This window comes from Eschrichtius robustus, chromosome 4 (assembly GCF_028021215.1).
Source record: "Eschrichtius robustus isolate mEscRob2 chromosome 4, mEscRob2.pri, whole genome shotgun sequence".
NCBI lineage: Eukaryota > Metazoa > Chordata > Mammalia > Artiodactyla > Eschrichtiidae > Eschrichtius > Eschrichtius robustus.
Window position 1 is genome coordinate 100,617,425 of NC_090827.1, and position 26,457 is coordinate 100,643,881.

The window sequence follows — 26,457 nt, forward strand, 5'->3', positions numbered from 1 at the left end:
CAACGGTGACCACTGGTTGTGACGCAGTGAGTTTTACTGCCAGGTCTGGAAGCCCCATATATCCCTCATCCGCACATCTTACTGACCAGAACTCGGGTTACATGGCTCCAAACTCACCATAAGAGAGGCCTGGAGACAAAGCCACACTGAGGATCTCTGCCACTACTCTGTACAGCTGCCCAGGCAACTTTGGGAAAGAAGGCAGACTATAAAACATAAGATGCTGCCTGTCTCTTCATATATCTGTAAAAGGATTTAAGATGTAATCTGATCAAAGAACTGGTCACCATTGTTTTTAATAAGGTTTTAATTCCATTAGTAAAAAAACTTTAAATTAAAAAAAAAATTTTGTGAATCAAATCGTTTTCAAGACTGCAAAAAACATGTTTCCGTAGTCTTCAACTGCTGACAAATTTGGGGGAGAGTAAGGCAGCTTATATTCAAATAAAAATGAAAATGTCTCTAATTATAAAGATTCCAGTTAATTATGTCTTTTGGAATGATAAAGTATTAAACTATACTACTAATATATGCAGTAAGAAAATGGCGGTTTGGCATCATTTATAAACATAAATGTATTTACAAACATTCTAAATATTCAATATACATACTTCAGGAGAAATCTAGTCTTAAGACAGTGATTTTTATTACCTTTCGTCTACCATGTTTGACACTATAAATATACTCACTGAAAATATTAACACAATATTTAAATAAAAATGAAGTTCATGAAAATTTATAAAATAAAACCAATGTACTGACTTGTAATCATATCTTAAATATTTCAACTCTACTTTTCTGGCCTGGTCAGACCATTTAAAAATATTTCCACACTATTTTAATTTTAGGGTATAAAACAGTAGCAACTTACTAAGTTTCCATTTTTAAAATTAATATAGAAATTCTCAAAATACTGAAAAACCTGTTTTATGAAAGCAGTACCCACATCATAACAACTTATTTCATTAAGAACACATCTTCAAAAGGCACATTTTAATTACTGGTATTTATCTAAAGATATTAGCTTGAGTTTTGAATTTCCAGTCAATTTTCCATTATCTCAACATTAAGATCATGGAGGGTCAGAGGAGGTAGGAGAACACAGGTTTCCAATGGACTTCCACTAGGACAGCAGTATCCTCACTCATCACATCCACGAAGACCAAGAGAAAGATGTGAAGGAAGGGAGAACGGCAGATCTGACTTCCATCCTAATTCAACCTTCAGGAAATACTTTTTACAAAAAAATAACTTAATTTAAAAAATTACAGGACAGAAAGCTTAACAACAAAAGGCCAAGACCACAAACTGCCCAGTTTAGTCTGAGTGGTGATGTTATTTGTTTGGAGCCTAAGAAGAGAATGAAGCTCCTGCTTCTTTGGGATCAAATCTTCATATCGGGCTCATCTCAATTTCAATCACTTGGTAAGTTAAAAGTACTACAAATTCCCAGGATGCCAGAAATACTGATATTCAAAATCAAATAAAAATGACTTAATGGTTATCTCTGTTACGTCCCCCTTTAATTGGGACTAGTATTCTAAAGTTGACTGTAATTATAATAACATCAGTAATTTCAAGTACCCTACACACTACTATTATTTTTAAGAGGTTATGTCCTAGGACCTGAAAATGCAACCCAGTATACAGTTTGAGTTATGGTTTACCTTTCAGTGAAGTTTAATACTAGTTGAAGTACTAAATTGAACGAGATCAGTACTCTGAGGTACTAACTGATTAAGTATTGATCCCATGCAAGAAACAGAAGGGAATTTTTAATGTTATTCTGGAATTTCAAAATACTGGGGATCTATCTTAATTTCATATTATTCCCCTCAAGTCTCAGTTGAGTGTTTCCATTTTTTTAAAGGGGGAGATAGCATTAGATTTTTTTTCCCCTCACTATAACAAAATAATTGGCCAAAAATATTCTGAAGTACACAAAAGAAAATAGTCATTGGTAACTTGAAATATAATTTCCTGGTCCCTAATAATGGTCACTTTAGGAGCATTTATTCAAGTTCTAAAATAGCAGCTTTTTAAATTAAGGCAACATTGCTTTATTCTTAACTATTTTCTATTAACTACTCTATTAAAGCTCATAAGAGCAGTTTCATCCTCAAAGGCCTTTTATAATGTAAGAAGAGTTAACATGACCATTCTTCTCAATATTAAAAAAGTATATAAAAAGTTATTGTATTCAAAGTCAACAAACACCTTATTTTTCTGTTTGGAATTCTAGAGTAATTATAGTCATTCCAGAATGTGTAAACTATGAAATTACCTCTGAAACTAACATCAACAACATAAAATACAATTTTTCTACAAAAATACGATATAGGAGATATATCACCTCTTCCCTGAAATAGAAATTTAATATTTGGACAAAAAACTGTAAACTTCAATTACATTCAAAAGAAAACCTTTTAGAAACTTATATTATTTGAGGTTTTGGCAACTGGAGCTCTTACCAGCAGGTTTACAGGGCGGTAATGTTGTAACAACACAATAATGCCAAACAGTTTCTTTCTCTCACATCTGCTACCAGGAGGAAAAAAAAGGCTTCCTGCAGTGGACAGTCTGGGTGAATGAATTGCTGAGGTGGACGATCCGACCCTGACCTCCACCTTGACTGCGCTCCACAATCACACAAGGCATCTGTACTAGCTGGACAGGACTCCTCCTGTCTCTCAATGCCTGAGTAAGATTTAAGATCTGTGGAAAGAAGAGAGGTTTTCATCAGTTCAAAAAAGATAAAAACCTTCCGTTCACTGACATTATTTTAACCATCTATTCATAACTACAATTTTTATTTCATCCATTTATGCCCAGCAGAGAATGTGATGAGGAGTAACTGCTCTCGATATGTATATGTGGACATAGGTATGCTTATACACACACAGACATATACACAGACAAATGCACAGGATTAAAATCAAATAATTTTTGCCAATTGGTAACTTTGAAATATTCTAGAATGCATCTATGTCCAGGAGCAATGGAGTCAGAGACTGAATGAAGTGAATGGTTCCACATACGTACCCCATTTGACACTGGACCTAAACAAATACTGGTCTAAATAGTCTGGTTTTTACTAAATACTTGCCTTACCCACTCATTCAACAAATAAATTTATTGCATGCTTATTACGTGCCAGGCCCTGTTCTAAGTGCTGGGGATGCAACAGTAAGAAAACAAACAAAATCTCTGCCTTCACAGAGCTCACATTTCAGCAGAGGAGGAGTCAAACATCACAAACAAGTAAATTATACTAAGTATTAGAAGGAAAAAGTGCTATGGGGAAGCATGACGCAGGGCAAGTGAGTTAAGAGAACTGGGGAAGGTAGCATTTAAAGTAAAGTTTTATTTAAGAGTCTATTCTTAAGTAGGAAAAGTAAAACTAGGAAAAGTAAACTATATTACATTCCATGTTTAAACATACTCTTGGAATTGCTACTTGAGCATATAAATAAGGTTATGAAACAATGCATAGCTTACAGCCTATTCTACTCTGTTCATATAAAAATTTAATAATTCATTTTCTTTTTTTCCCTGCATATCAGGTAAAAAATTCCCTTTGTTGTGTACTTTAGAAATAAGGATGTCTCCTTCAGGTATTTGAAAATATTTAATATACAGATGGTGTGCATTTTACTAGTTGTTGTAAAGACTGTTTAATAGTGAGATAAGCATAAAGGTTTCAACATAAAGCCATACTAATAAATAAACGTCATAATACTTGAACAGTATAAACTAGATGGTTTAGATCCTGGAAGATCTGAAGTATTTAATACATCAGAGAAATAAACCTTTACTAGTAATAGTAGTTACTCATTGTATTTATGGTTTAGGATTCCTTTTAAGCTCTTCCCTTAAAATCTTCTAGGCTGGTTATGTTTGGATAAAAAGACAAAAAGAATTTACAAAATTTATGTTTATAAGCATTGTCCTTACCATGAAAATAAATGTGGGTACCAGCATGGCTAAGGAATGAAATATTCAGTTAGTTTCCTCTTTTGATTTTAAAAATCCTATTCTAAACATGTTAATCTAAACACACTAATTTAAGTAACATCTAATATTTTCCTGACTCTAAAAACAATACATGATTGTTGTAGAGAATCTAGAAGCGGAATGGTACAAAGAAAATGAAAGTCATTCTACAAGACTAAAAAATTTCAAATATATAATAGCAAAAATTATTCAGTCTTAAAGCTATCCAAAATATTAGTATTTCTTTGGGAGTTGAGAAGACACTTGATGATCTTGCATTTATTTACTGAGCACGCACTGTGTTGGGGAGAAGACTAAATACGAGGGGAAAAACCCATCTGAGCCTTAAAGTGCACACATTCTAGAAACAAACAGCCGCACGAACAAATAACTGGAATGTAGTGTGACAAACACTTCAGCAACAGTGGATCTATGCCCTGACTTTACAATCTGATCCCCTCCTTTACATACCGCTCATTTTTTCATTTCCCAAAGAATAAACACATATATTACTGTATCTTTACATCAGAGAAGGTTATTTTTAGAAGTAGACTAAACATTGCAGGCAAGGAAAAACACTTTAGAATGCTCCATCTATGCCACATTTGATACCATGGTAGGGGTGTGATAGGTCAAGGGCAGATGGTGTGAACTCACAGACTTCTGCAATATAGACTTTGCTTTCCTTTGGATTAGTTCACTGGTCCTCAAATTTTAGTGGGCATGAGAATTACTGTACTATCTACATAAAACTACGTATATTCTACTTCCCGGTTGGTTTTAAGCTATTTTTCAACTGTACTATGCCCAATTTGCAGTCCTTTTTTTTCTTTTTTGGCCTGCACCGTACAGCTTGTGGGATCTGTTTCCCGACTAAGGATTGAACCCGGGCTGCAGCAGTGAAAGCCCGGAATCCTAACCACTAGGCCACCAGGAAACTCCCCCAATGTGCTGTCTTAACGTCCGATTTCTGAGTGAAATGTGACCCCAGTACTCCCATGGAGTGCTAGGGAAATCAGAACTCCTTGAGTGGCAGGAGGAGCCTAGGAGGACAGAGCTGGCGCTTTAAGGGAAAACTGTTCTCCAGAGGAAGAGGAAAAGGCACCCAAGGAGAGACGACAGCATGCAAAGGGCACCACTGGGAAATGTGAACTGGGACTGAAGAACAGTTCTGAGTGCCTAGGCTTAGGGGAAGCTGAAAATGACAAGAGATAAAGGCAGGTATGTTGGGCGGAGGCAGACTGCAAAGGTGCTCAAAGTCAGGGCTTAAGCCTATACTGACTGACAAATCAGGGGAGTTTTAAATCACAGAAGAGATGATCCCATCTGCTTTGAGAGAGATTGTTCTGGTCTAATGTGCAAGAAGGATGGGAAAAGAGGTAGGGACACCACTTAGAAGATCATTAAATCCAGAGAAGAGATGATAAGGACCCCAGGCAGAGGCAATGCCGAAATGTTGCAGATTTGCCAGACTTAGACTCCCTTATTAAACAGATGCAACATGTTAACCCCTTTGAGCCAAGTTACAAAATGCAGACAACTATGTAGAGCTGTTATGAGGAAAAATAATAACAAACATAAAAATATCTAGTAAAGAGTCAAGTACTCAGGAGGTACGAAAGCATCACTTTCATTTTCTTTAACATCAATTTTTACTGAATCTGCAAATGAGCTTCTGGTTTATGTATCACTGAATAGAATTTCACTCTGTATTAATAAAACTGTCTTATTAATCATTTCTGCCACTTTTTTCAGATCGTGTATAAAATATATTTCAAATAAATAAGTATTTCTGAGGTCCAGTGTTCCAAATAGGCACAGGTAGAATATAAAATGAATGCTCTTATTGAGCTTGATCATGACCCTACTGCTATTTAATGTAAAATTCAAAAATTTTAACTGAATAAACATTTCTAGTCAAATTTTAAAAGAAATGCCTTCATACTAGTTCCTAATTCCAGTCCACATCTTTATATGTAGAATGAGAATTGTCACTGATTATGTGTGCAAAACTAAAAACTTACTATAAACTAGGACAAAAGACTTGGTTGTATGAAGCACAAATCATGATGTTAATTGGTAAAATTAGAAGGGAGAGGGATTCAAGGGATAATTATAAATGACTGAAATAATGAAACGGAGCAGGACCCTATGTCCTCTGCCTGCCTTTTGTCTGTGGAAAAACCTTAGCCGGAGAATAAGTTTAATCAGAGAAATGAGAAAATGCGGAAACAAAGGAAAACAGCCAAAGGAGACCAAATAATAACAGGTTAGTCACTAAGCATAGTCAAAGACCTTTAGTTCCTCCTCAAGAGCTATAGATAATATTCTGGGCCATATCCTGTGAGCTGTCTTATAGATACTGAAACCCCCATCAAGTGGAAGAAGTTAACTACATGATGACCAGACTGTAGCCATGACCTAAGCTGCCACAATTCCAAGAATTGGCCTCAAGGAAATGGGAACAAACCGACCCTGGAACTGAAGATTAACTGTAATTACAACAACCAAGATGACGCTGGTCAGACCACCGCATGACCAATTTCAGGACGACTGTCAGAGCTGACTGTACTGTTTCTGCATGTAGCCCCCTCCCTCCATCTATAAAAGCTCTTGCCCACTGGTTGTAGGAGGGGGAGAGGGGAGTTGGCCATTGGACAGGCGTCCGACCTTCCCCCAACCCCAGTTGCCGGCATCTAAAATAAAGCAAACTTTCCTTTCCACCAACCTTGCCTCTTTTTGGTTTTTGAGCAGTGAGCAGCCGGATCCCACTTTCGGTTTCAATAACACAAGTATTTTGACTCAATTAAGGAACTGGCTGAATAATGAATTCTGTTGCTTGAAACACAGGTATTCGTTTTTGTTTGTTAAGCCTTGGTTTCAAAGCACTGATTTACTTTAGAATATAAAATAATACCTGATTTTTTTCAGACCAGCTTTTTTAAAAAAGGGTTAAAACCAGAGAGCTACACAATCATGTACATGGTCAGAGTACCTTACTCTTTTTGGCTATCAGAAAGGTCAAAACCAAATTAAAATAAAAAACCAAAACAAAATCAAATTAAATCATATAAGGTTTTATTTTATTTTTTCTTTCCCAGATCCTGATCCTGTCACTTTTATATTCTATTACACCCATTTGTATAATACTTTACTCCTTTGTAAACAAGACAGGATATGAATAAATAAACCTAAAACAGCAGATAGCCACTGGTATATCTTTGTAATAGACCTCAGAACTAGAATGTCCCCATATCTGTTCAGACAAGCATTTTAAAATTAAAATTAAAATTTCTCACGTACTAACTTTAATCTACAATTAAAGCTTACAAGATTATTTACAACTTTTATTTTAAAAAAACACACAAACATTTCTGAAATAAAGATACATCTTTAGGGATAAGAGAATTCCAGAAGATGGAGCATATTGTTAAGTCAAATAGATTTGTTTCAAGCAAAAATGCCAAATTAGGGCATAATTACCTATGCCTGAAAATTTAGTTCAAATATAGTTTAGGGTGGTAACACTCAGCAACATAATTACAATCATCAATCATCTAAGCCCATCATTCATACCTGAATTACTGAAAACACCTCCCCACAAGGCTCCCTGGCTCTAGACTCATCTGCTGAGTCAATCTGCACCCCACTGTCCAATCTGCAGGGGTTCTTTGTTGGGTTACGGACACCCTTTGCTGGGATATAAATTCTATCGCCCACTCCATGCCTAAGACGCACATATAAACAGAATTTAGCACATAATCTCAGGGAGTTGATAGGAGAAACCCCAGGGTAAGGTCTCCTCTCGGGAAATGTAAGTCTCATCACGACTCTCTCTTTTATTTATTTATTTATTTTTAAAATAAATTTATTTATTCATTTAATTTTTGGCTGCACTGGGTCTTCGCTGCTGCACGCGGGTTTTCTCTAGTTGATGAGAGCGGGGGCTACTCATTGTTGTGGTGCACGGGCTCCTCAGAGCGGTGGCTTCTTGTTGCAGAGCACGGGCTCTAGGCGCGCAGGCTTCAGTAGTTGTGGCGCATGGGCTTAGTTGCTCCACGGCATGTGGGATCTTCCCGGACCAGGGCTCGAACCCGTGTCCCCTGCATTAGCAGGCGGATTCCAAACCACTGCGCCACCAGGGAAGCCCATGACTCTCTCTTTTAAAAAAAATATTCTGATTCCTTTTTTATTATATACAATATATTAGCAGCTTATACATACCATTATGCACTACATTTTATAACATAATATATTGTGGAGATCTCTCCATACTAGTAAATAGACAACTTAGTCATTATCACAACCCTTTTTTAAAACTTGAAGTATAGTTGATTTACAATATATTGCATTAGTTTCAGGTGTATAGCTTAGTGATTCTTTTTTTTTTTTTTTGCAGATTATACTCCATTAAACGTTATTACAAGATACTGGGTATAATTCCCTGTGCCATACAGTAAATCCTTGTTGATTATCTATTTCAGGTACAGTAGTTTGTTAATCCCATACTCCTAATTTGTCTCTCCCCTCTCCCTCTCCCATTTGGTAATCATAAATTTGTTTTCTATGTCTGTGAATCTGTTCCTGTTTTGTATATAAATTCATTTGTATTATTTTTTAGATTTCACATATAAGTGATAATCATATAAGTTTTGTCTTTCGCTGACTTATTTCATTAAGTATAATGTTCTTTAGGTCTATCCATGTTGCTGCAAATGGCAATACTTCATTCTTTTTTGTGGCTGAGTAATATTCCACTGTATTCTAAGCCAATCATCTGTTGATGGGCACTTGGGTTATCACAACTGCTCCAACCCCTTCAATGTGGAATCTATACCTGGCACTTAAGGCCCTCCAAAAGCTGGCTCTAGCCTGCTTCTCCAGCCATTTCACTTACTATTTAAAACTTATGACTCCAGCAAAGCACTGTATAAGCGCAAGAGAACACAGAGAGATGTACATGCTAATAATCTGTCCCTTTTCCTGACCCCCAGCCTCATCAGAGCAAGAGCTCCATCACAGTAGGAACTTGGTTTTTACTCACTGCTGTATCTCAATCACTAGGACAGTTTCTGGCGCTGGTTCTGTTAATAAATATATGATGAATACATAGTTATCTAATTTAACTATATCTATTTGTTAATGTTATATAATAAATAGTGCAAAACCTAGACTTGTCTTCTTTGTCACAGGTATGCAGCAAATAGCTACCTTAAATGAAATGCATATTTTAGGAAGAAAAAGTTAATTAGTAAGTCACTAAAAGACAATGTTTACACTATAGTTTATTTTCATTTCAAGTCTTCCTTTTGGAATCTAAATACTATTAGTAGAGTAGAAGAACCAGACATCACCTGTAGGTCAGCCCAGCCTGCAGGTCCACACCAGCAGATGTAACTGATACCCTGTACTGCTAATTAAAGGAGGTGAAAAGGAGTGAGAGGACTGAGTTACAACTAGTATTTTTATGTCCCAATTAGTGCTCAACCATGGTGACATGGTTATTTACTGACTGCTCTAGCAAAGGCCAAACATATTTTATGAGGAAAATAATCAACAGGAAACAGAACGTGGTATTGAAACATTCAAGCAAGTGGATTTGAGGAGGAAAACGATACCAACACTCAGGAAAACAGTTATCAAAATGAGGACAAGAATTAGCAGTAGGAGGAGACTGGCTAACTAAACAATACACAACAAGGTAAAAAAATCTAATACAGAAGACAAAAGAGTATTGAAATCAACTTCATTTCTAATCATCTGAGCTATTTTGGTTCAGAATAAAGGACAGTGTTGAGAGCTGCATCTTTGGGTCACAATGGAAAAAAAAAAGTTGACTACTGTTTCAAAGAGAGAATTTTTCCTTAATGAACAAGATCTTAAAAAGGTGACCTACCTGACCCCTCATCACAGACATCTGCCTTTCAAAAGTGGCTTTGTCGAATCTTCTGTCAGTCTATCACAAAAAGGAAAGAAAACATTACTATAATTCCAAAAATCAGGATCTTTGAAAAAAAAAATTGAAAACAAATGAACTCTTCAACTCAGCACATAAGGTCATTAGAAAGCATTCCTAATAGAAAAAAATAGCATGAAAAGATTATTTTTACTTGATGCATTTTCGTATTCCTCCAGAATGACAATAAACAGTGTAGTTATACTCCAACTTGTTCCAGAAAGGATTTAAAATGACTTTCCAACCAATGGGTTTAGGCTTATTTAAAAAGAAAATTGAATCACAGCAGATCACCAAACATTTATTATAATTCATAGAGTAATTTTGTAAAAATTCAACTTTTGAAGAAAACAACTTCTCAAATTATAATGTAATTTCACTCCAAAGAATACTCATAGTGTAACTTCATAAATTTATGCTCCTATAAAGCAAAACTGCTAATTCCTTTCTGTTATGTCAGGTTCTACTGCAAGCAGTGATACCAGAAGCAGTAAACTGCAAATTAGCTCTATTAAGAAAATCTCTTTTAAGATTTATTTCATTTTCTGCAATAATTAAAACTAAAAACTTATTTACCTTAAAAAGTTCATAAAGATCTTCACATAAATCTTGCACAAAGTTCATGTCAGAAATATATGGTAGAACCAAGTTTCTTATTTCTTCAGAAAAAGCAACTTTTGCTTGAGGAAGCCAAGCCCAGTGAAATGGGTCTAAAAAAAAAAAAAAAAAGTATTCTTATCAGTGAGGGGAAATGGTTTATTTAGACCTAAATTTACCCTGTTTTTTCCCTACAGTTCTTAGGTTAAAAAAAAGACAGGAGACCTAGAGGGGTGGGATAGGGACGGTGGGAGGGAGACACAAGAGGGAGGAGATATAGGGATATATGTATATGTATAGCTGATTCACTTTGTTATAAAGCAGAAACTAACACACCACTGTAAAGCAATTATACTCCAATAAAGATGTTAAAAAAAAAAAAAAGGAGAACGGAGGTATCAGAGAGAACAATTAGTTTTTGCCATCTAAATTATTCATATTTCTAAGTTTGGATGGTTAATTCAGATGGTAAAGCACAGTAAGGTGTTACCTGAACTGGTTAGGTTTCTGAGCTTTAAATAGGAAACAGTAAGAGTTTTGATAATGAGTCTATCTCAAACAGCCCTATATCAAAAAATATATCTGAATCTCTGGTTCCTGTGTTTGGAAACTGAGGGGTATCTATAATTTGTTCACAGCCCCAGATACCATGGCCGAGGTCTCCCTGCGTTTTCAGCCACAAATTATCAGGAACTGACCACTCATATTTGTATATGTGTGTGTGTGTGTGTGTATGATGTTCCAAAATTTTAAATCATTAGTAGGTAAACAGGTAATTGGCTTTGAGGGATAAAAGATCCATGATTCTGGGCTAACTCTAGTTCTCTCCCAAGAAGACCATTAAATATACACAGTGCCAGGACTAGAAAGATCTGTAACGTAGTGAGATTGTCTAGATAGGGTACATATTCAGATTCTTGCAAGAAAATGTAAGGCTTATGAGAATATGATCACCCATAGAACTCCAGTGGGTACATCCAATGCGAACCTCCAGCTCCTACCACTTAGAAAGCCCTGAGGAAAAAACTCTGCCTTTAGAGTCATTCCTTTTGAATTCTCTTTTATCTATCTCTTTGAACACTGCGGGAAGTACAGTCCATTCCAAAGAAAGCCTTTCCTGTGGCCTACATCTCTGAAGCTATGTCCAATTTCCCTTTGACCTTTCCCTGACCAATTATATAAAAGAAAAGCCCTCATTCTTTGCCTGCCTCTACTTCCAATCCCTATCCCTCAACTTCTACTATCACCATTCAAACTCTCCCCCCCTAAGATCACCAGTCATCTCATAAGGGTTTCTCAAAAAGCCCATTTTCAGCCCTCATGCTACTTCATGTGTCTTTGCAGCAAGCAGGACTGTTCTCTATCATCTCCCTCTGTGAAATTCTCTTCTATGTGGTTTTGGAGATACCACTCTCTCAAACTTTACCTTCTGTCTTTTAAGCCATTCCTCTTGTTTGCTGGCTTTTCCTCTCATTTTCAATGTCACCATTCCCAGATTCTATACTTAGTCCTTCCTCTCCTTCATCTACTAAATATTCATGAAACATTTATTGAGTACCTATGTACCTCACACATTGTCCTAGTGATGACATTTGTTCACCATGATTTTCCCAGGTGATAGCAACACCACTACAGCTTCCACTTACCAAGGTGACAGTTTAAAAATGACATCCTCAATACCAATTAATCTTTCAAGTTCTAGACCCTTAATCCCCAGCTGTGTGTTTGGTAAAATTTTCCAGGTGTACTGTAGGCATCTTAAACTTGACACTTTTAAAATGCAATTTGCATATAGATTCCAAACCATCAGAGGAAAAAAAAAAAATAGAACAAAGACATCTCAAGTCAGTTCAACCAAAGATAGGAAAGGAAAAAAAGAAAAAATTGAAATTCATGGTAAATAGAAAAAAAAAAAAAGATGGCAGGAAAAGTTCAAACACATCAGTAGTTTATTGAGACAAACTACAGAGTTAAGTGTACCTATTAAAAGGATCTCAGATTGGGTAAAAAAAAAAAAAAATTCAGCTAAGAGCTGTTCATATGTCATATACTTAAAATAACGAAAGTTGAAAATAAAAGTATAGAATAATACAGGTAAATACTAATAAAAAGAAATGAGGTACAGCAATGTTACAACAGACTAAATAAGAAATGCCAAAAACACTGCGAGGGATATATTTTACACTAATGAAAAGAACAAGCCAACAGCAAGATAAAACGCTGGGCCTTTGTGTGTGAAATACAAAGCAAAAAATGTATAGAAATGCAAGAAGAAATTGACAAAATCACAATCACAGTGAACTTTGTCTCTCAAAAATTAACAGATCAAGTGGTCAAAAAATATATCAAGAATATGATTTGACTAACAAGCTTTCATTAGTAGACAGACACAGAACTTTGTGCCTAACCGCATTCTTCTCAAATACAGTCCTTCAAACTGGCCATAAAAGTTACAAAAGAATTACTAAAACATTTCAAAGAGCAGAATTCACACAGTTAACATTCACAGATCCCAAAGCAATAAAACTTGAAAATAACAATGGACAGTTTTTTTAAATCAACTGCCCTAGAAATTTAAAACCAAACAAAATACTTCTAAATTATTCCTGTCAAAATAAAATCGGGAAGTATGAATATGTAAAAGCAGAACAACAATGCAACACCTAGCCAATCTGTGCTTTAGCCAAATGATACCTAGAAAAAAAAAATATAGGAAAAAAAAATAGCATGAACACAATAGAAGAAAATAATAATGGAAAACATAAATTATGAAAAAGAAAAAGCAAATAAACAAACTGGAAACCTGATTAATAGAAGGCCAATTATCTGATAAAAGCAAAAAAATTATATATAAAATATATTTATATAATTATGTATATTTGTTTTGTATATTATATTTATATATAATCATATATATTATATATATATGGGCCAGTGCTTTATAACAGACAATCTTGGGCAAGTCTAGTGAAAAAAAATTCAATAAACAGTAGGAATTTAAAAGAGGCAGAGTCATAGATACAGAGATTATTTTTTAAATTTATTACATATATTTCAAACATACACAAAAATTTTAAAAACTAGTACAATGAATTCCCATATTCTGAATAACCTAATTCAATTATCACCAAATTTCTTATAAAATTTGTTTCATCTATCCCTGTTTTTCCTCCCCCTAAGTATTTTAAAGCAAATTCCATTTCATTTCACCCCTAAATATTTAATATGCACAGAGGGGGTTTCTTAAATCATAAGAGAATTCTACAAAACACTTATACGCATAAATTACAACTCAAGATAACATGGATAATTTTAAGCAAAATAACAACGTCTAAAACTGGCTCAAGAAGACGTAGAAAACCTGACCATTAACTGTAGAAGAGACTGGTAAGGCAGTTAAGCCACTACTCACTAGAAAAGGGGGAGGTAGGCCTAAATTGTTTTAGAAGTGAATACTACCCAAATATGAAAATAAAATTCTACCAAAATATTAAAATAGATAATTCCCATATTACATACATTTAAAAATTGGAAAGCTATCAAACTTATTTTACAAGGCTAATACAAGCCAAAAAATCAAAATCAGACACAGTCATCCAAAAATAAGCAAACAATACATGGCAAGACCCACAGAGTGTAGTACACATCTTTGCATCCCTAGTGCCTAGAACTGAGCCCTAATGAATGACTGTATTTCACCCAGTTTTTCCTCTGCTATTGTGATATCCATAAATTTCATCCCCTCTTATTCTGGAAAAGGGGTAACTACTTTTCCAGAATAGAATCTATGGAAAGTTCTAAATACTCACATGCTCTCCACTCATCAGGATGTTTGAAAGGAAATGCTAGACCATTATCAATTGCAGCTATTTTAATAAGCGTTTCTTTATCATCAGTCCATTTTGCTTCCTAAAGGGTAGAAAAATAGTCTGTTGATAAAAAAATTTATATGCATATTTCCAAAAGATAACAATTGTTGAGGTTTAAAGACATTTTATCTGAAGAGCTTATAAAAATAAAGTTGCCAGAAGGTACCAATTTACCCTTTAAGGGAAGAGACTGTCTTAAGAATCAGTAAAAACTTCATAATCACTATTTTTTTTTAAATTTGGTATTACAAATTCATGCATTAATAGTTTCATTTTTTTCCTCTTTGTGGAAGAGGGCTGGGAATTATCAAGACTTTAAAAAGTGTACTTCTGGATAATTTATTGTTAGATACATTGCTTAAATGTATGGTATTTGCAAAATATTGATATTTTTAAGATAACAACTTAAAGTTACCTTATTAAAATCAAGTCTTTCCTACAGTCTCATAGAAATAATTAGTTCAAACACAAAATGTTTCTAAATAAAACTCCCCAATGACCATAGCTAAATATAATAAGGTCCAATAGAAGGAACTTCAAGAAACTCTTGATTACAGAATGTAGGCCATTCCTAACTTCTCCATTCTTCTGTAATGGAAACGAAGACCTCAGGGACAAGAGACTTTTCATGTTAAACAGTACCTCCTATTATCAAAAAATAGACGGTTGCCATTATTAAGTGGCCTAGATAAAATAACAAGACGTGAAAAAGATAATTTTTAAATTGAAAGTATTAGAGTGAAGGTCCAAGTGATATATGCCAGGTTTGTTCCTGTTAGTTTATATCAAATATCTCGATGAAAATGCACAAAATACTTAAGAGGAGAAGAATAAGGTTTTCAGTAAAATCCAATTGCTTAAGATATACCAATAAAATATATTTAGGAACTGTTATAAATATGAATATATTTATATGTGTATTTTAAAACCCATTTCTGCTATAACTGCCATTTATTTTTATTTCTATCATTTTTTTCTATTTACAACTTTATTGAGGTATAATTTACACACAATAAACTTTACATATTAAAGTGTACAATCTGACAAGCACTGACAGATGTGAAACCACCCAGAAGTTTCCTTGTGTCTCTTAGCAGTCCCCTCCCTTCCTCTACCCCACCCCAGGCAACCATGGCCTGCTTTCTGTCCCTAGGGATTAGTTTGCACTTTCTAGATTTTTATATAAAAGGAATCAGACAGTATCTTCCCTTTTGTGTAGCTTCTTTCACTTGGCAGGATTTTGAGATTCATTCACATTATTGCATATATCAAGCTTATTCTTTTTTTATTGCTGAGTACTATGAATATGTAATTTTAAATTTCTTTGATGAACACGGAAAACTACAAACTTTTAAAGTGATGCAACAGCTTTAAGTGATGAGAATACACAGACTGTAAACATTGGAGAAATTTATTTTTAATCAGTTAAAACTCTCTTAAATGTTTAAACTGATTTAAACCAGTAAAATTATTCTGAAAATATCTCTAATGTAAATATCTAAAATTTGAACTTGGGTAGTCAAAGTTGATAGGAATGGATCTAAAATCTATCATCCTGATAGTGTTGAGGGTCTTCACAGTCTATTATGTACATGAAAACCAGCTTCTTATAAGCATTAGAAGTATATTTTTTTAAGTTCAATGGCTATAATTCACAGGTAAAGCACATAGGTTCCATTTTATTGGGTAATTCTGCATTATCTAATCCTGAGTCATAAGGCTCAGAAAGAAGTGAATTAGTAAAATATAAACATTTTGGCAAAAAATACTAGAAGCCTTTCTTTATTACATAAAAGCAAAATAAATATGGTGGTTATACAACAAATTTCCAAAGCCCTGAAAAAAGTACTGAGCTGATATCATTCTTCTATACTAATACAACATAAAAAATAAAACTGCACAGAGATTTTGAAAATAGAATAAAAAATACAATGTAAACAGGTGAAGGAAAGAAAAAAGAGGATAAAAACAGAAAAAGGAGATAAAAACCAAGGATCTAGGTGAAGGAGAGGATGTGATGAAGAATAACTTAATGTCAAGGAATTTTTTACAGAAATTGATAGTGTGTGTATGTGTATATACATATATATATATTAAAATTTCCTTACCGTAATTTCATCTTCTTGTTTCTGGTTTTCACATCTGATTAACCAATTATCATTTCCCCTATCTTTCAAAACAAACAAACAAAAAATCTGTTACTTCATTTTTTTATGGATATCATAGTTTAATCAAGGGGAAAAATTTAGTCGTCACTTTTTGAGACCTTCATTTGTTATCTGTAGCATATGGACATATTAAAGCCTCCAATTTAACACATACAGACTAAAAATACTCATAAATGTTAGCTAACATTCATTGAGATTTACTCTGTGCCAGACATTGTTGTAAGTGCTTAACATGTATTAGTTCACTGAATTCTTATAACCACTCTGTGGTAGGTACGATTACTGTCAACTCTTAAACCAAGGTTATTAAAAAGGATAATTTCTCTTCACCTTGGGAAGAAAAAGCATCCACCCCCATTTCCAGGCAAATTCCTGGATAGGCTCTTACCTAATGTCTCTATAGGAGTATTCTAGATTCTACACTAATTTTTAAAAAAACTGAACTATAGTCGATTGTGTTAGTTTGAGGGGTACAGCAGTGATTCAGTTATATATACATATTTTTTTCAGATTATTTCCCATTATAGGTTAGTACAAGATATTGAATATAATTCCCTATGCTATACAGTAAATCCTTGTTGCTTATCTGTTTTATGTGTGGTAGTTTGTACCTGTTAATCCCATACTCCTAATTTATCCCTCCTTCCTTCCCTCTCCCCTTGGGTAACCGTAAGTTTGTTTTCTATGTCTGTGAGTCTGTTTCTGTTTCGTATGTAGCTTCATTTGTGTTATTTTTTTGGATTCCACATATAAGTGATATCACATTATTTTTGTCTTTCTCTGTATGATTTACTTCACTAAGTATAATATTCTCTGGGTCCATCCATATTGCTGCAAATGGCAATATCTCATTCTTTTTCATGGCTGAGCAATATTCCATTGGACTCTACACTAATTTTAACATTAACTTAAGACCATATGATTTAATAAAGGTAAATCTAAAAAGGTACATAATGCTTTTCCAGAAACTAATATAAATGAGCAAAGATTTTGAACCAGTGGTTCTCAAGCTTCAGGGTGCATGAGAATTACCTGGAGGACTTATTAAACCACGAACTGCTGGCCTCACATTCAGCAGGTCTGGGCTGGGCTCCCAGAAGATGCATTTGTAACAAATGCCCACATAATACTGACCCTGACAGTCCAGGGAACCACATTTGGGAACCACTGTCGCAGATTATCTATTATGTTGGCCAAAAAGTTTGTTCGGGTTTTTCCATAAGATGTCACAACATTTCCAATTTCCAGCAGGCTTTGTCCTGTTGCCAAAAAACTCCCTGCTCCCGAGGGATAGGAACTGATCGCTATCACCTGGGCAGGAGCCTGCTCTGAGTCAGAATATCCAGTACGAGATTAATTCTGCCTGGGAGAGTTGGTACTACATCTCTGTTTTCTAAGGAACGTAAAGAAAAAGTGGCCTCAAGACTACTGCATCAAAATTTTACGTCTTTGATTTGGATAAACAAGAGTTGAATACAATTTGAAAGTTAACAAGATTTGAGTGAACAAATGAGAGAACTTCAGTACCTGTATTTCTGATGAGGTAATCCAAAATAACTAATCTTTCAAACTGTGACTGAAATTGTTTTCTAATATTCTCTGGCAAAGGGTCAGCTTCAAATTTCCTAAGCCAATATTCAGCCTCCTTGTAACCTTCAACAAATAACTGAAAGGAACCAATCTATAATTTTAAGAATTAAAGTTAGAAAAGAAAATATAAGAACAAAGAGACTACTTTTTAAAGTTCTCAGCAGTATTGTCATAAAATATTTTATATGAACACAATAAGAAAAATTGAAGTTAACACTAGTTTAGATAAGCCACCTTTATCAAGAAAACTATTTTTATACACTAATTTAAAATAATCACATAAAGAATACATAGCAAATTAAAAACGCTCAATCCTAGACTTTCAAGGAGCATAGCAGCTATTTTAGGATAACTAAAAAACAAAATACACACGTGCCTTTAAGGTGATATTCTCAACAAGAATGCTGTTTTCTAAAAATATTCATTAGCATGAAGTTAATTTTGAAGACCAAATTTTACACCTATCCTGGTTATTTATTTAATAATAGTATAATTTTATCTTACTGAAAAAATACTTCAGGATTCTTTTTACAACATAAGATACAGAAAATGACTTTATTTTTATAAAAGAATGAATTCTTTGACTATGTAGCTTAAAGATCCTGTCATAAATTTTAAAGAAGTAACCAATTAATCATAACCTCTATAGTGGTTTTTTAAAAAAGTCCTTTCCTTGAAGATATGTCTATTTTATAAAGTTTTCTATCGCTAAAATTACTAGTTGTTAATATTAAACAATTTTTTAAAGACGGAAATACAAATTTAAACAGCACAGGACACACAGGTAATGGGTAACCTAGCTGGCCTCATAAATATTTACAAACAAATCACTACAAAGAAAACCTATTTAGGACTCCACGCTTTCACTGCCGAGGGCCCAGTTTGGCTCCCTGGTCCAGGAACTAAGATCCCACATGCTGGGCGTTGCAGCCAAAAAAAAAAAAATCTATCACTTATCCTAACACTTTATGTTATGGTTGGCATGAAATTTTAATGATTTCCTAAATGTTTTCTCTAAAGCACTCATAATGAAGTCCTAGTAGTCATAAATACGGAAATAATATCCTTCTTTAGTCACACCTATTTCAGCATATGCAAGGAGTAACAGGCCTTGTAAATTTTTTCAAAACTTCCTGCTTAACTTGGAGTACAATATTAAAGACAAGTTAGGATAACCATGCATTTCTACTCCAATTCTTTTATATAGATAAATGCATAGCAACAACAAAACAACAAAATTGCAGGTTAAATAATAATTAAAAAAATAAATAAATAAAGCCTAGTGCTTTTTCTAGAATGTTTTTCCCATTAACCCTCCCTACCCTTGCTTAGCTAGTTGCTAATCATCCCTTAGGTTTATTTAAAAGTGATAAGAAAAAACAAAATCTAATATGTAGTGAGTAAACTCGGCTACTATCGCTTTACTATGTGCCAGGTACTGTACCAAGTACTTGACATATATTTTTTCATTTCATTCTCACAACCCTAAGAGGTAGTTTTTTATTATCCCCATTTTACAGAAACTGGGGCTTGGAGAGTAAGGGACTTGCCCAAGGTCTCAGAGCTAACTGGTGGAGAGGGCTGGAATAAAACCGAGGTCTAATTCTCAGCCTGCCCTTCCAGCCAGTACTTTATAAAGCCTTAGGTGCAGCCTCCTCTCGGAAATTCCCTAGCCCTCCAAAGTGGGTTAAATATCCCTCCTCTACCCTCTCTGGGCTCCCTGCACTTAACCATCCTCAACAGCTTTATCACATTGCGCTGAGACTGCTTGTTACTATAAGCTCTTGAAGATGAGAAAACCGTTTTTACTAACATATATCCGCAGTCCACAGCACAGTGCCTAGCGCACAGAGCTCAGGTAATATGTGATGAACTTCCCCCCAAATAAAGCTCATCGCAGTAACTTACCTTAGGAGGAAGTCCTATCCGATGAAATTTTCTACCTACTTTTGGCACTTTCTCTAAAGCATACTTTTTGCCTCTAGATTTTGCACGGTCAATTGCACTGTAGTTAAATGTCTCACTGACAAGCCAAACCACCTAGAAACGTACAGTTTAGAAAAATGGCTATTAGAATTTGCATTATAGTATTTCTGTTCACTTACACCATGGCACTCACTCTAATGCTGTAAATTAGCAAAGTTTAACACTATACTAAATGCTCCTGAAAATCTAAAATAGAAAGTCTAAGGGATTTGGCAAAGTTGGTTCAATGGCACACATGTATTTCTTTCTGAGAAAGGCAGCCTAAAATTGGCCAGTGGAAGAAAGAAGTAATAGTCTTGAAATGTAGAATTAGGAATGAACATTTCAAGTAGAACTTCAACTAAAAATGTATAAAGGTCAGAAAGAAAAATATAGCAGTCTTGTGAGCATATTAGTTATCTCTACCTTCAAAAGAACTGCTAGGTTTTTTTCTGCTTTCTAAATGCTAGTTCTTTCTCCTCTTTTTGTCAGCATCATCTCAGCTCACCTGAGCAAGAGATATTCCCTTGGATACTTTGTGGATCTACACTAGAATCAATTTACTAGTCATTTGTGACTCTGGATTACAAAAAAAGGGGCTCAACTTTAGGCTCTGTCATTACAAATATTACTAAAGTGTTCACAGAGAAGTGGGCTGTAAATTAGAAGTACATGATTAAAAACAATTTCTGCTTTACCCTTGTTTTTGGTACAATGCCCAGATGAAGCTTTTCATCCACAAGGGAGGCACCAGCTTCGGAAAGGTATCCCTGATTAGGAAGCAGGCAGCCTCTGCCAAAGCAGCAAGGGCAGCAGACCTTATGAACATATTTGGTCCATTTTGGATTCAGGTGACCATAAGGCTCTTCCGATTTGGGTTTAAACACACCAATAATGTTCTATAGGGGGAAAAAAGTAGAAATTTTATTAGACTTTTAATAGAGAGAGATAATAATCCATAAAACGCATTCTGATCATTTTCTACTTCTTCCCACCCCAAATTTGGGCATCACTCTTAACTATTAAGAGGTTTAATTCCAATAACAGTTTTATACGCATTCTCATTCAACAATCTAAAATCAATAATCCTTTGGGCTAATGGTTTTCAAACCGTGCTCTGAGAAATTCTAGGGAAGGTGAGAGAAGAGGGGAGGGCAGGGCTCTAAGACCCCATCCACTGATTTCACCCATTTTATGTACTGGACTTCCTAGTTAAGAAGGGGTCCCACTGATTTTAAAATGTTTGAAAACCACTGACCTAGGTCAAACAGTGTTATTATTCAATATCTATTAAATACCCAAATTCTATGTTTATTTATTGTCTACTTTCCCAGTAGATGTGTATTCTAAAAGGGCAGGGACTTTCTCTGTTAGGGCTATATCCTAAGTACTGTGTACCTGGTACACAGTAGACATTCAAGCATCTGTTAAATGAATAAATCCAATGACAAAAAGTCATCTCTAAGATACAAAGGAAATGATAGGATACAGTGACGTCTATGCTGCCAGATTCTCCTACCCTAAATCATTTTTCAGTTATTTCTTTATGAACCAATTTTTAAATAAATTCTCTCCTCTTAAAAAAAATTGCTCACGGATGTCTAAAAGTTTATAATCATTATTACTGGTCTGATAAAATACATTAATATTAAATTTAGAAGCTGAATTATCCTTAGACAAGAAATAAAAATCTTATTATAAGTTTATAATTGTTTTATAATGCAATAAAGTCTGAGTCACTAATAAAAAAGTCAACACGAACAAATTAAGAAATCAAGCTTGGAATAAAGATTGAGAGATTGACATTACCTACATATATATATTTAAATCTCAAAAAAGACTATGTTTTAAAATATAACTTCAGTCTTTGCAAAAAATATTTGGATGGAATTATAATCTTTTTCCTCCTGAAAAAGAGAACTGCTGGCTATGCATCATTCAGAAATCTTTTAGAAATAATACAGATTTTTGAAAAATTCTAGACTAAGTGGAACAAAGTCCCATATCAACTTCTCTTTTCTGCCTTAGAATTATACTTTGGTTCATTTCACTTTGTCACATTCCAACGCCTTCAAACTTCAGACTGCCCAGGCTCCTTCTCTGGTATAATGCTGGAAAAAATATTCTGAGGGTAAAATAAAACTCTGCTTGGTTTCTGTACGGTAAGGACTTGTGAATATAAACCCAACAAATCTACAGCTAAACGTTGAGTATTCAATAAATACTTGAAACCAAATATTAAAATAATAAAACAGAAAACTATGGCTTAAAATGAATAGCTCAATTTTTAAGTCGTAGAGTGCTTTAGTTAATAGTAAACTGACCTTTATTTCTGAAAAGAAGGTGCAATCAGATTTATTAGGAAAATATCTTCAGAAACTCACAATGACTTCACATTTAAATTAGTGTTTTCCAAAATGTCTGTTATGTATAGTAGGTCTGTGAAATTCTCACCCTCTTAGGATCCTTCACAAAGTAACTTCCACTTGAACCTTGAGAGATTCTTTCTGGATAAACTCCAAATTCTATTGCTTGCTCTGCTTTCAATATAACATCAGCAAATTCTGGATCATCCAAGAATGTATTCAACTCTGAAGAACCAACAATTATTGCATTAAGAAAAATCAACGTTAAATAGAATGCTAAGAAGAAGAAAGACCAGTTATGAGAATGCTCACAATATGGACCTGTAATACTGGATTAGATTATTAGCACTAAAACATTTAGGTACAGAAAAATGTAATTAAGTATTGTATGGGCTGGTTTGATGCTTTTTTTTTTTTTCTTTCTCTAACCCCACTTCAAGCTATGACATGTGAAAAACAAGATCTCCTATACTGAAATAATCACACTAATGCCTTGTGTTAACTTGAACTCCTCCCTCCCAGTGTTTTTGTTCTTCATCCCACCTCAGCCTCCGACTGCAGTCATACCTCAGATCTGTCATCACCAATACCTGCAATCTCTCCCTACTTTTCACTTCAAGCATCTTCTATTTTTCCTAGTTCACTCCCTCTGGCACCCTGAGTCCAAAAATTCTTCCATCCCACTAGGACGTTCAAAGCACCAATTTACCATATACTGTTCAAGGGTCTTCACCCCCTTTGTGTCCCTACTTCCCTCCTTGGCCAGCGTAAATTATGGTTAATCATCAAAAAATCACTCTCGGGCTTCACTGGTGGCGCAGTGGTTGAGAATCTGCCTGCCAATGCAGGGGACACGGGTTCGAGCCCTGGTCTGGGAAGATCCCACATGCCGCGGAGCAACTAGGCCCGTGAGCCACAACTACTGAGCCTGCGCGTATGGAGCCTGTGCTCCGCAACAAGAGAGGCCGCAATAGTGAGGCCCGCGCACCGCGATGAAGAGTGGCCCCCGCTTGCCGCAACTAGAGAAAGCCCTTGCACAGAAACGAAGACCCAACACAGCCATAAATAAATAAATATATAAATAAATAATAAAAATAAAGGAATTCCTTAAAAAAAAAAAAATCACTCTCTTCCTCCCAACCCTCATCATGGTTACATGGAAAAATCCCAATCCTGGATAAACCCAACTGTCTGCTGACTATGCCTATGCCTGGACAGCTGAACTTGACTAGATAAACACAAAGCCTGGTGTCTCCCCTTAAATTCATCACCACAATCCTCAGGTGGACCCTTCATGTTGCCCTGGGAGTATACTACATTCCTGTTAAAGACTCAGTGCTTGTGTCCCTCAAAACAAGTCGAAGTCTTAACCCCTAATGTGATCATACAGGGAGTGGGGTCTTTGGTAGGTAATTAGGTTTAGATGAGGGTGGGGACCCCATGATGGGATTAGGCCATGTGAGGACACAGTGAGAAGGCTGCCATCTGCAAGTCAAGAAGAGAGCCCTTAGCAAGAACCTGATCATGCTGGCACCCTGATCTTGGACTTCCCAGCCTCCAGAACTGTGAGAAATAAATGTGTGTTGTTTAAGCCACTCCAGCTAGGGTATGTCATTATAATGGCCTAAACTAGGACGACTCCCCTAATACACAGACTTTCCCACTCTTCTGGACAACTATCTCATACCCTCCCCTCTCCTCAAATTCCCAACACCTCTTTCCTCTCAGCAGATGATCTTCCTATTTCAAGAAGAAAAGAGAAGCAAGCAGAAAAAACTATCATCAGCCCTCAGCACCATATCTACCCATCCACAACCTCTGCCTCCTGCCTATTACTATAGATGGATGATCCAAGCTCTAAGATCAACTCCTCCACTTTGTATACTAGACCTATCTCTTTTTTTTTTTTTTTTAAACTTTGAAGTGGATAATACAGTGTTGTTATTAATTAATTAATTTATTTTTATGGCTGTGTTGGGTCTTCGTTTCTGTGCAAGGGCTTTCTCTAGTTGTGGCAAGCGGGGGCCACTCTTCGTCACGGTGCGTGGGCCTCTCACTATCGCGGCCTCTCTTGTTGCGGAGCACAGGCTCCAGACGCGCAGGCTCAGTAATTGTGGCTCACGGGCCCAGCTGCTCCGCGGCATGTGGGATCTTCCCAGACCAGGGCTCGAACCCGCGATCCCTGCATTAGCAGGCAAACTCCCAACCACTGCGCCACCAGGGAAGCCCCAAGACCTATCTCTTCCTGACTTCTCCAGGACGTTTCTTCTGTAATTCTTTCTTGTATCAATATTTCCCTCTCTATTGGATCATTTCCACCACGATACAAAGCATGGTGTAATTTTTCTCATCTCAAATCTCTGTTAGCCCCCAAGGTCCCCCTAGACACCCCCTCATTTCTTTGCTCCCTTTTATAGCAGAAGACTTCTATAATTATATTTACCATCTCCAATTTTTCTTCTCCCACTCTCTTTTGAACCCATTTCAGTCACGCTTCTGACCTGACCACTCCATTGATACAATGTTTGTCAGGGTCCATAGTGACATCCACATTGCTAAATCCAACCTCAGAACTGATCTTCCTTGACCAACACCATCGTTTCACCCTGTCGGTCACTCCCTCCTCCTGAAAACAGTTTCTTCATTTGGCTTCCAAGATGCCACTTCTCCAAGTTGTCCTTCCATTTCATTAGCTCCTCTTTTTCAGTCTTTTGTGGGCTCATTTTCATCTCCCTGACCGCTTAACTTTGGAATGCCCAGGTTCAGTTCATGGCCCTCTTTTCTCCCTCATCAGCACTGATGGCTCCCTGATTTATATCTCAAGCCTGGACTTCTGCCCTGAACCCCAGACTATTACACTCCGCTTCTCCATTTGGATGTTTAGTAGACAGTTCAAACTTTACTGCCTCAAACTCAATTCTTCATTTCCTCTCAACTGCTTCACTCCCAGTATTCCCTGTGTTAGTTACTGGCAACTCCAAATCTTCTAGGCGCTCTTGCAAAAAACCTTGGAATCATACATGGTCTCACACCCTCACCCCCCCCGCCACAGCCAACAGCAAGTTGTGTAGCTCTACCTTAAATGAATATCCAGAACCAACCACCTCTTACCACCTCCATTCCTTCCATGTGATTCAAGTCACTATCAACTCTAGCCTAGATTGTTACAAGAGTCTCCTAACTGATCTCCTCTCTACACTCAACAGTGAAGGTATGGTAATCCTTTTAAAACGTAAACCAGGGAATCCCCTGTTAGTCCAGTGGTGAGGACTCAGCACTTTCACACACAGGGCAGCCCAGTGCTTCTCCATCTCACTCGAAGAAAAACTCTAAGTTCTTATATTGGCCCCCCAGGCCCTACCCAATCTCCCCTAACCTCCACTTTATTTTTCTGGTTAGCACTTATCATCTAACATATTATATAACTTATTTTGTGAGCTCCAAGAAGACAAGGATTCTCTCACTGCTATATACCCAGAACTTTTATAGTTCCTGGAACATAAAAGGCATTCAATAAACACTTGCAGAATTAATAACTAATCATTTAAAGTGGTAGACAAGCCAAAAATTATTCACATTTTACTCTGAAAGGCATTTAAATGCTATTACACGTCAATCTTATGAAAATTCAAACTATAAACTTTCCTTAATTTAAAATTTTCCTTAATTCAGACATAAACAAAACTATTATTTACTAATTTTTAAAAGTTTATGCTGAGAAAAATACTACAAAAAGGGCCCTTGGGCATATTTAACCTACTTAAAAGAATAAATAATCCAAGTACTTTAGTCATGTCTATACAATTGATATACTATTTTCAGATCTATTCCATGAAAATTCTTAAGAATGAAGGGAGAAACTTTGTCTTTCTTGTTCACTGTGCATCCCTAGCACCTGGAAGAGGGATTGGCATTTAGTGGGTTCTTCATAAACATTTAAATGAATTAAATGA

General features: G+C 35.7%; 1 protein-coding gene across 2 annotated transcripts in view; it reads right to left on the reverse strand.

The window, feature by feature from the left end:
• Positions 1-658: 658 nt before the first annotated feature.
• The window catches only part of PI4K2B (phosphatidylinositol 4-kinase type 2 beta), a 31,804-nt gene continuing 6,005 nt past the window's right edge, over positions 659-26,457 (reverse strand). The window contains exons 2-11 of one of the 2 annotated variants that reach the window (XR_011073938.1): positions 22,593-22,729; positions 20,837-21,037; positions 20,082-20,213; positions 18,111-18,264; positions 16,524-16,585; positions 14,356-14,455; positions 10,526-10,659; positions 9,890-9,949; positions 2,472-2,715; positions 659-1,233 (exon numbers count right to left, since the gene is read on the reverse strand). Coding sequence is in view for 1 of the 2 variants with exons in the window: in XM_068543139.1 (XP_068399240.1) it covers positions 2,542-2,715; positions 9,890-9,949; positions 10,526-10,659; positions 14,356-14,455; positions 16,524-16,585; positions 18,111-18,264; positions 20,082-20,213; positions 20,837-21,037; positions 22,593-22,729 (1,154 nt within the window). In the remaining variant the exon portion in view is untranslated. Of the gene's footprint in view, positions 1,234-2,420; positions 2,716-9,889; positions 9,950-10,525; positions 10,660-14,355; positions 14,456-16,523; positions 16,586-18,110; positions 18,265-20,081; positions 20,214-20,836; positions 21,038-22,592; positions 22,730-26,457 lie in introns of those variants that run through there. The other variant, XM_068543139.1, reaches the window with a different exon arrangement.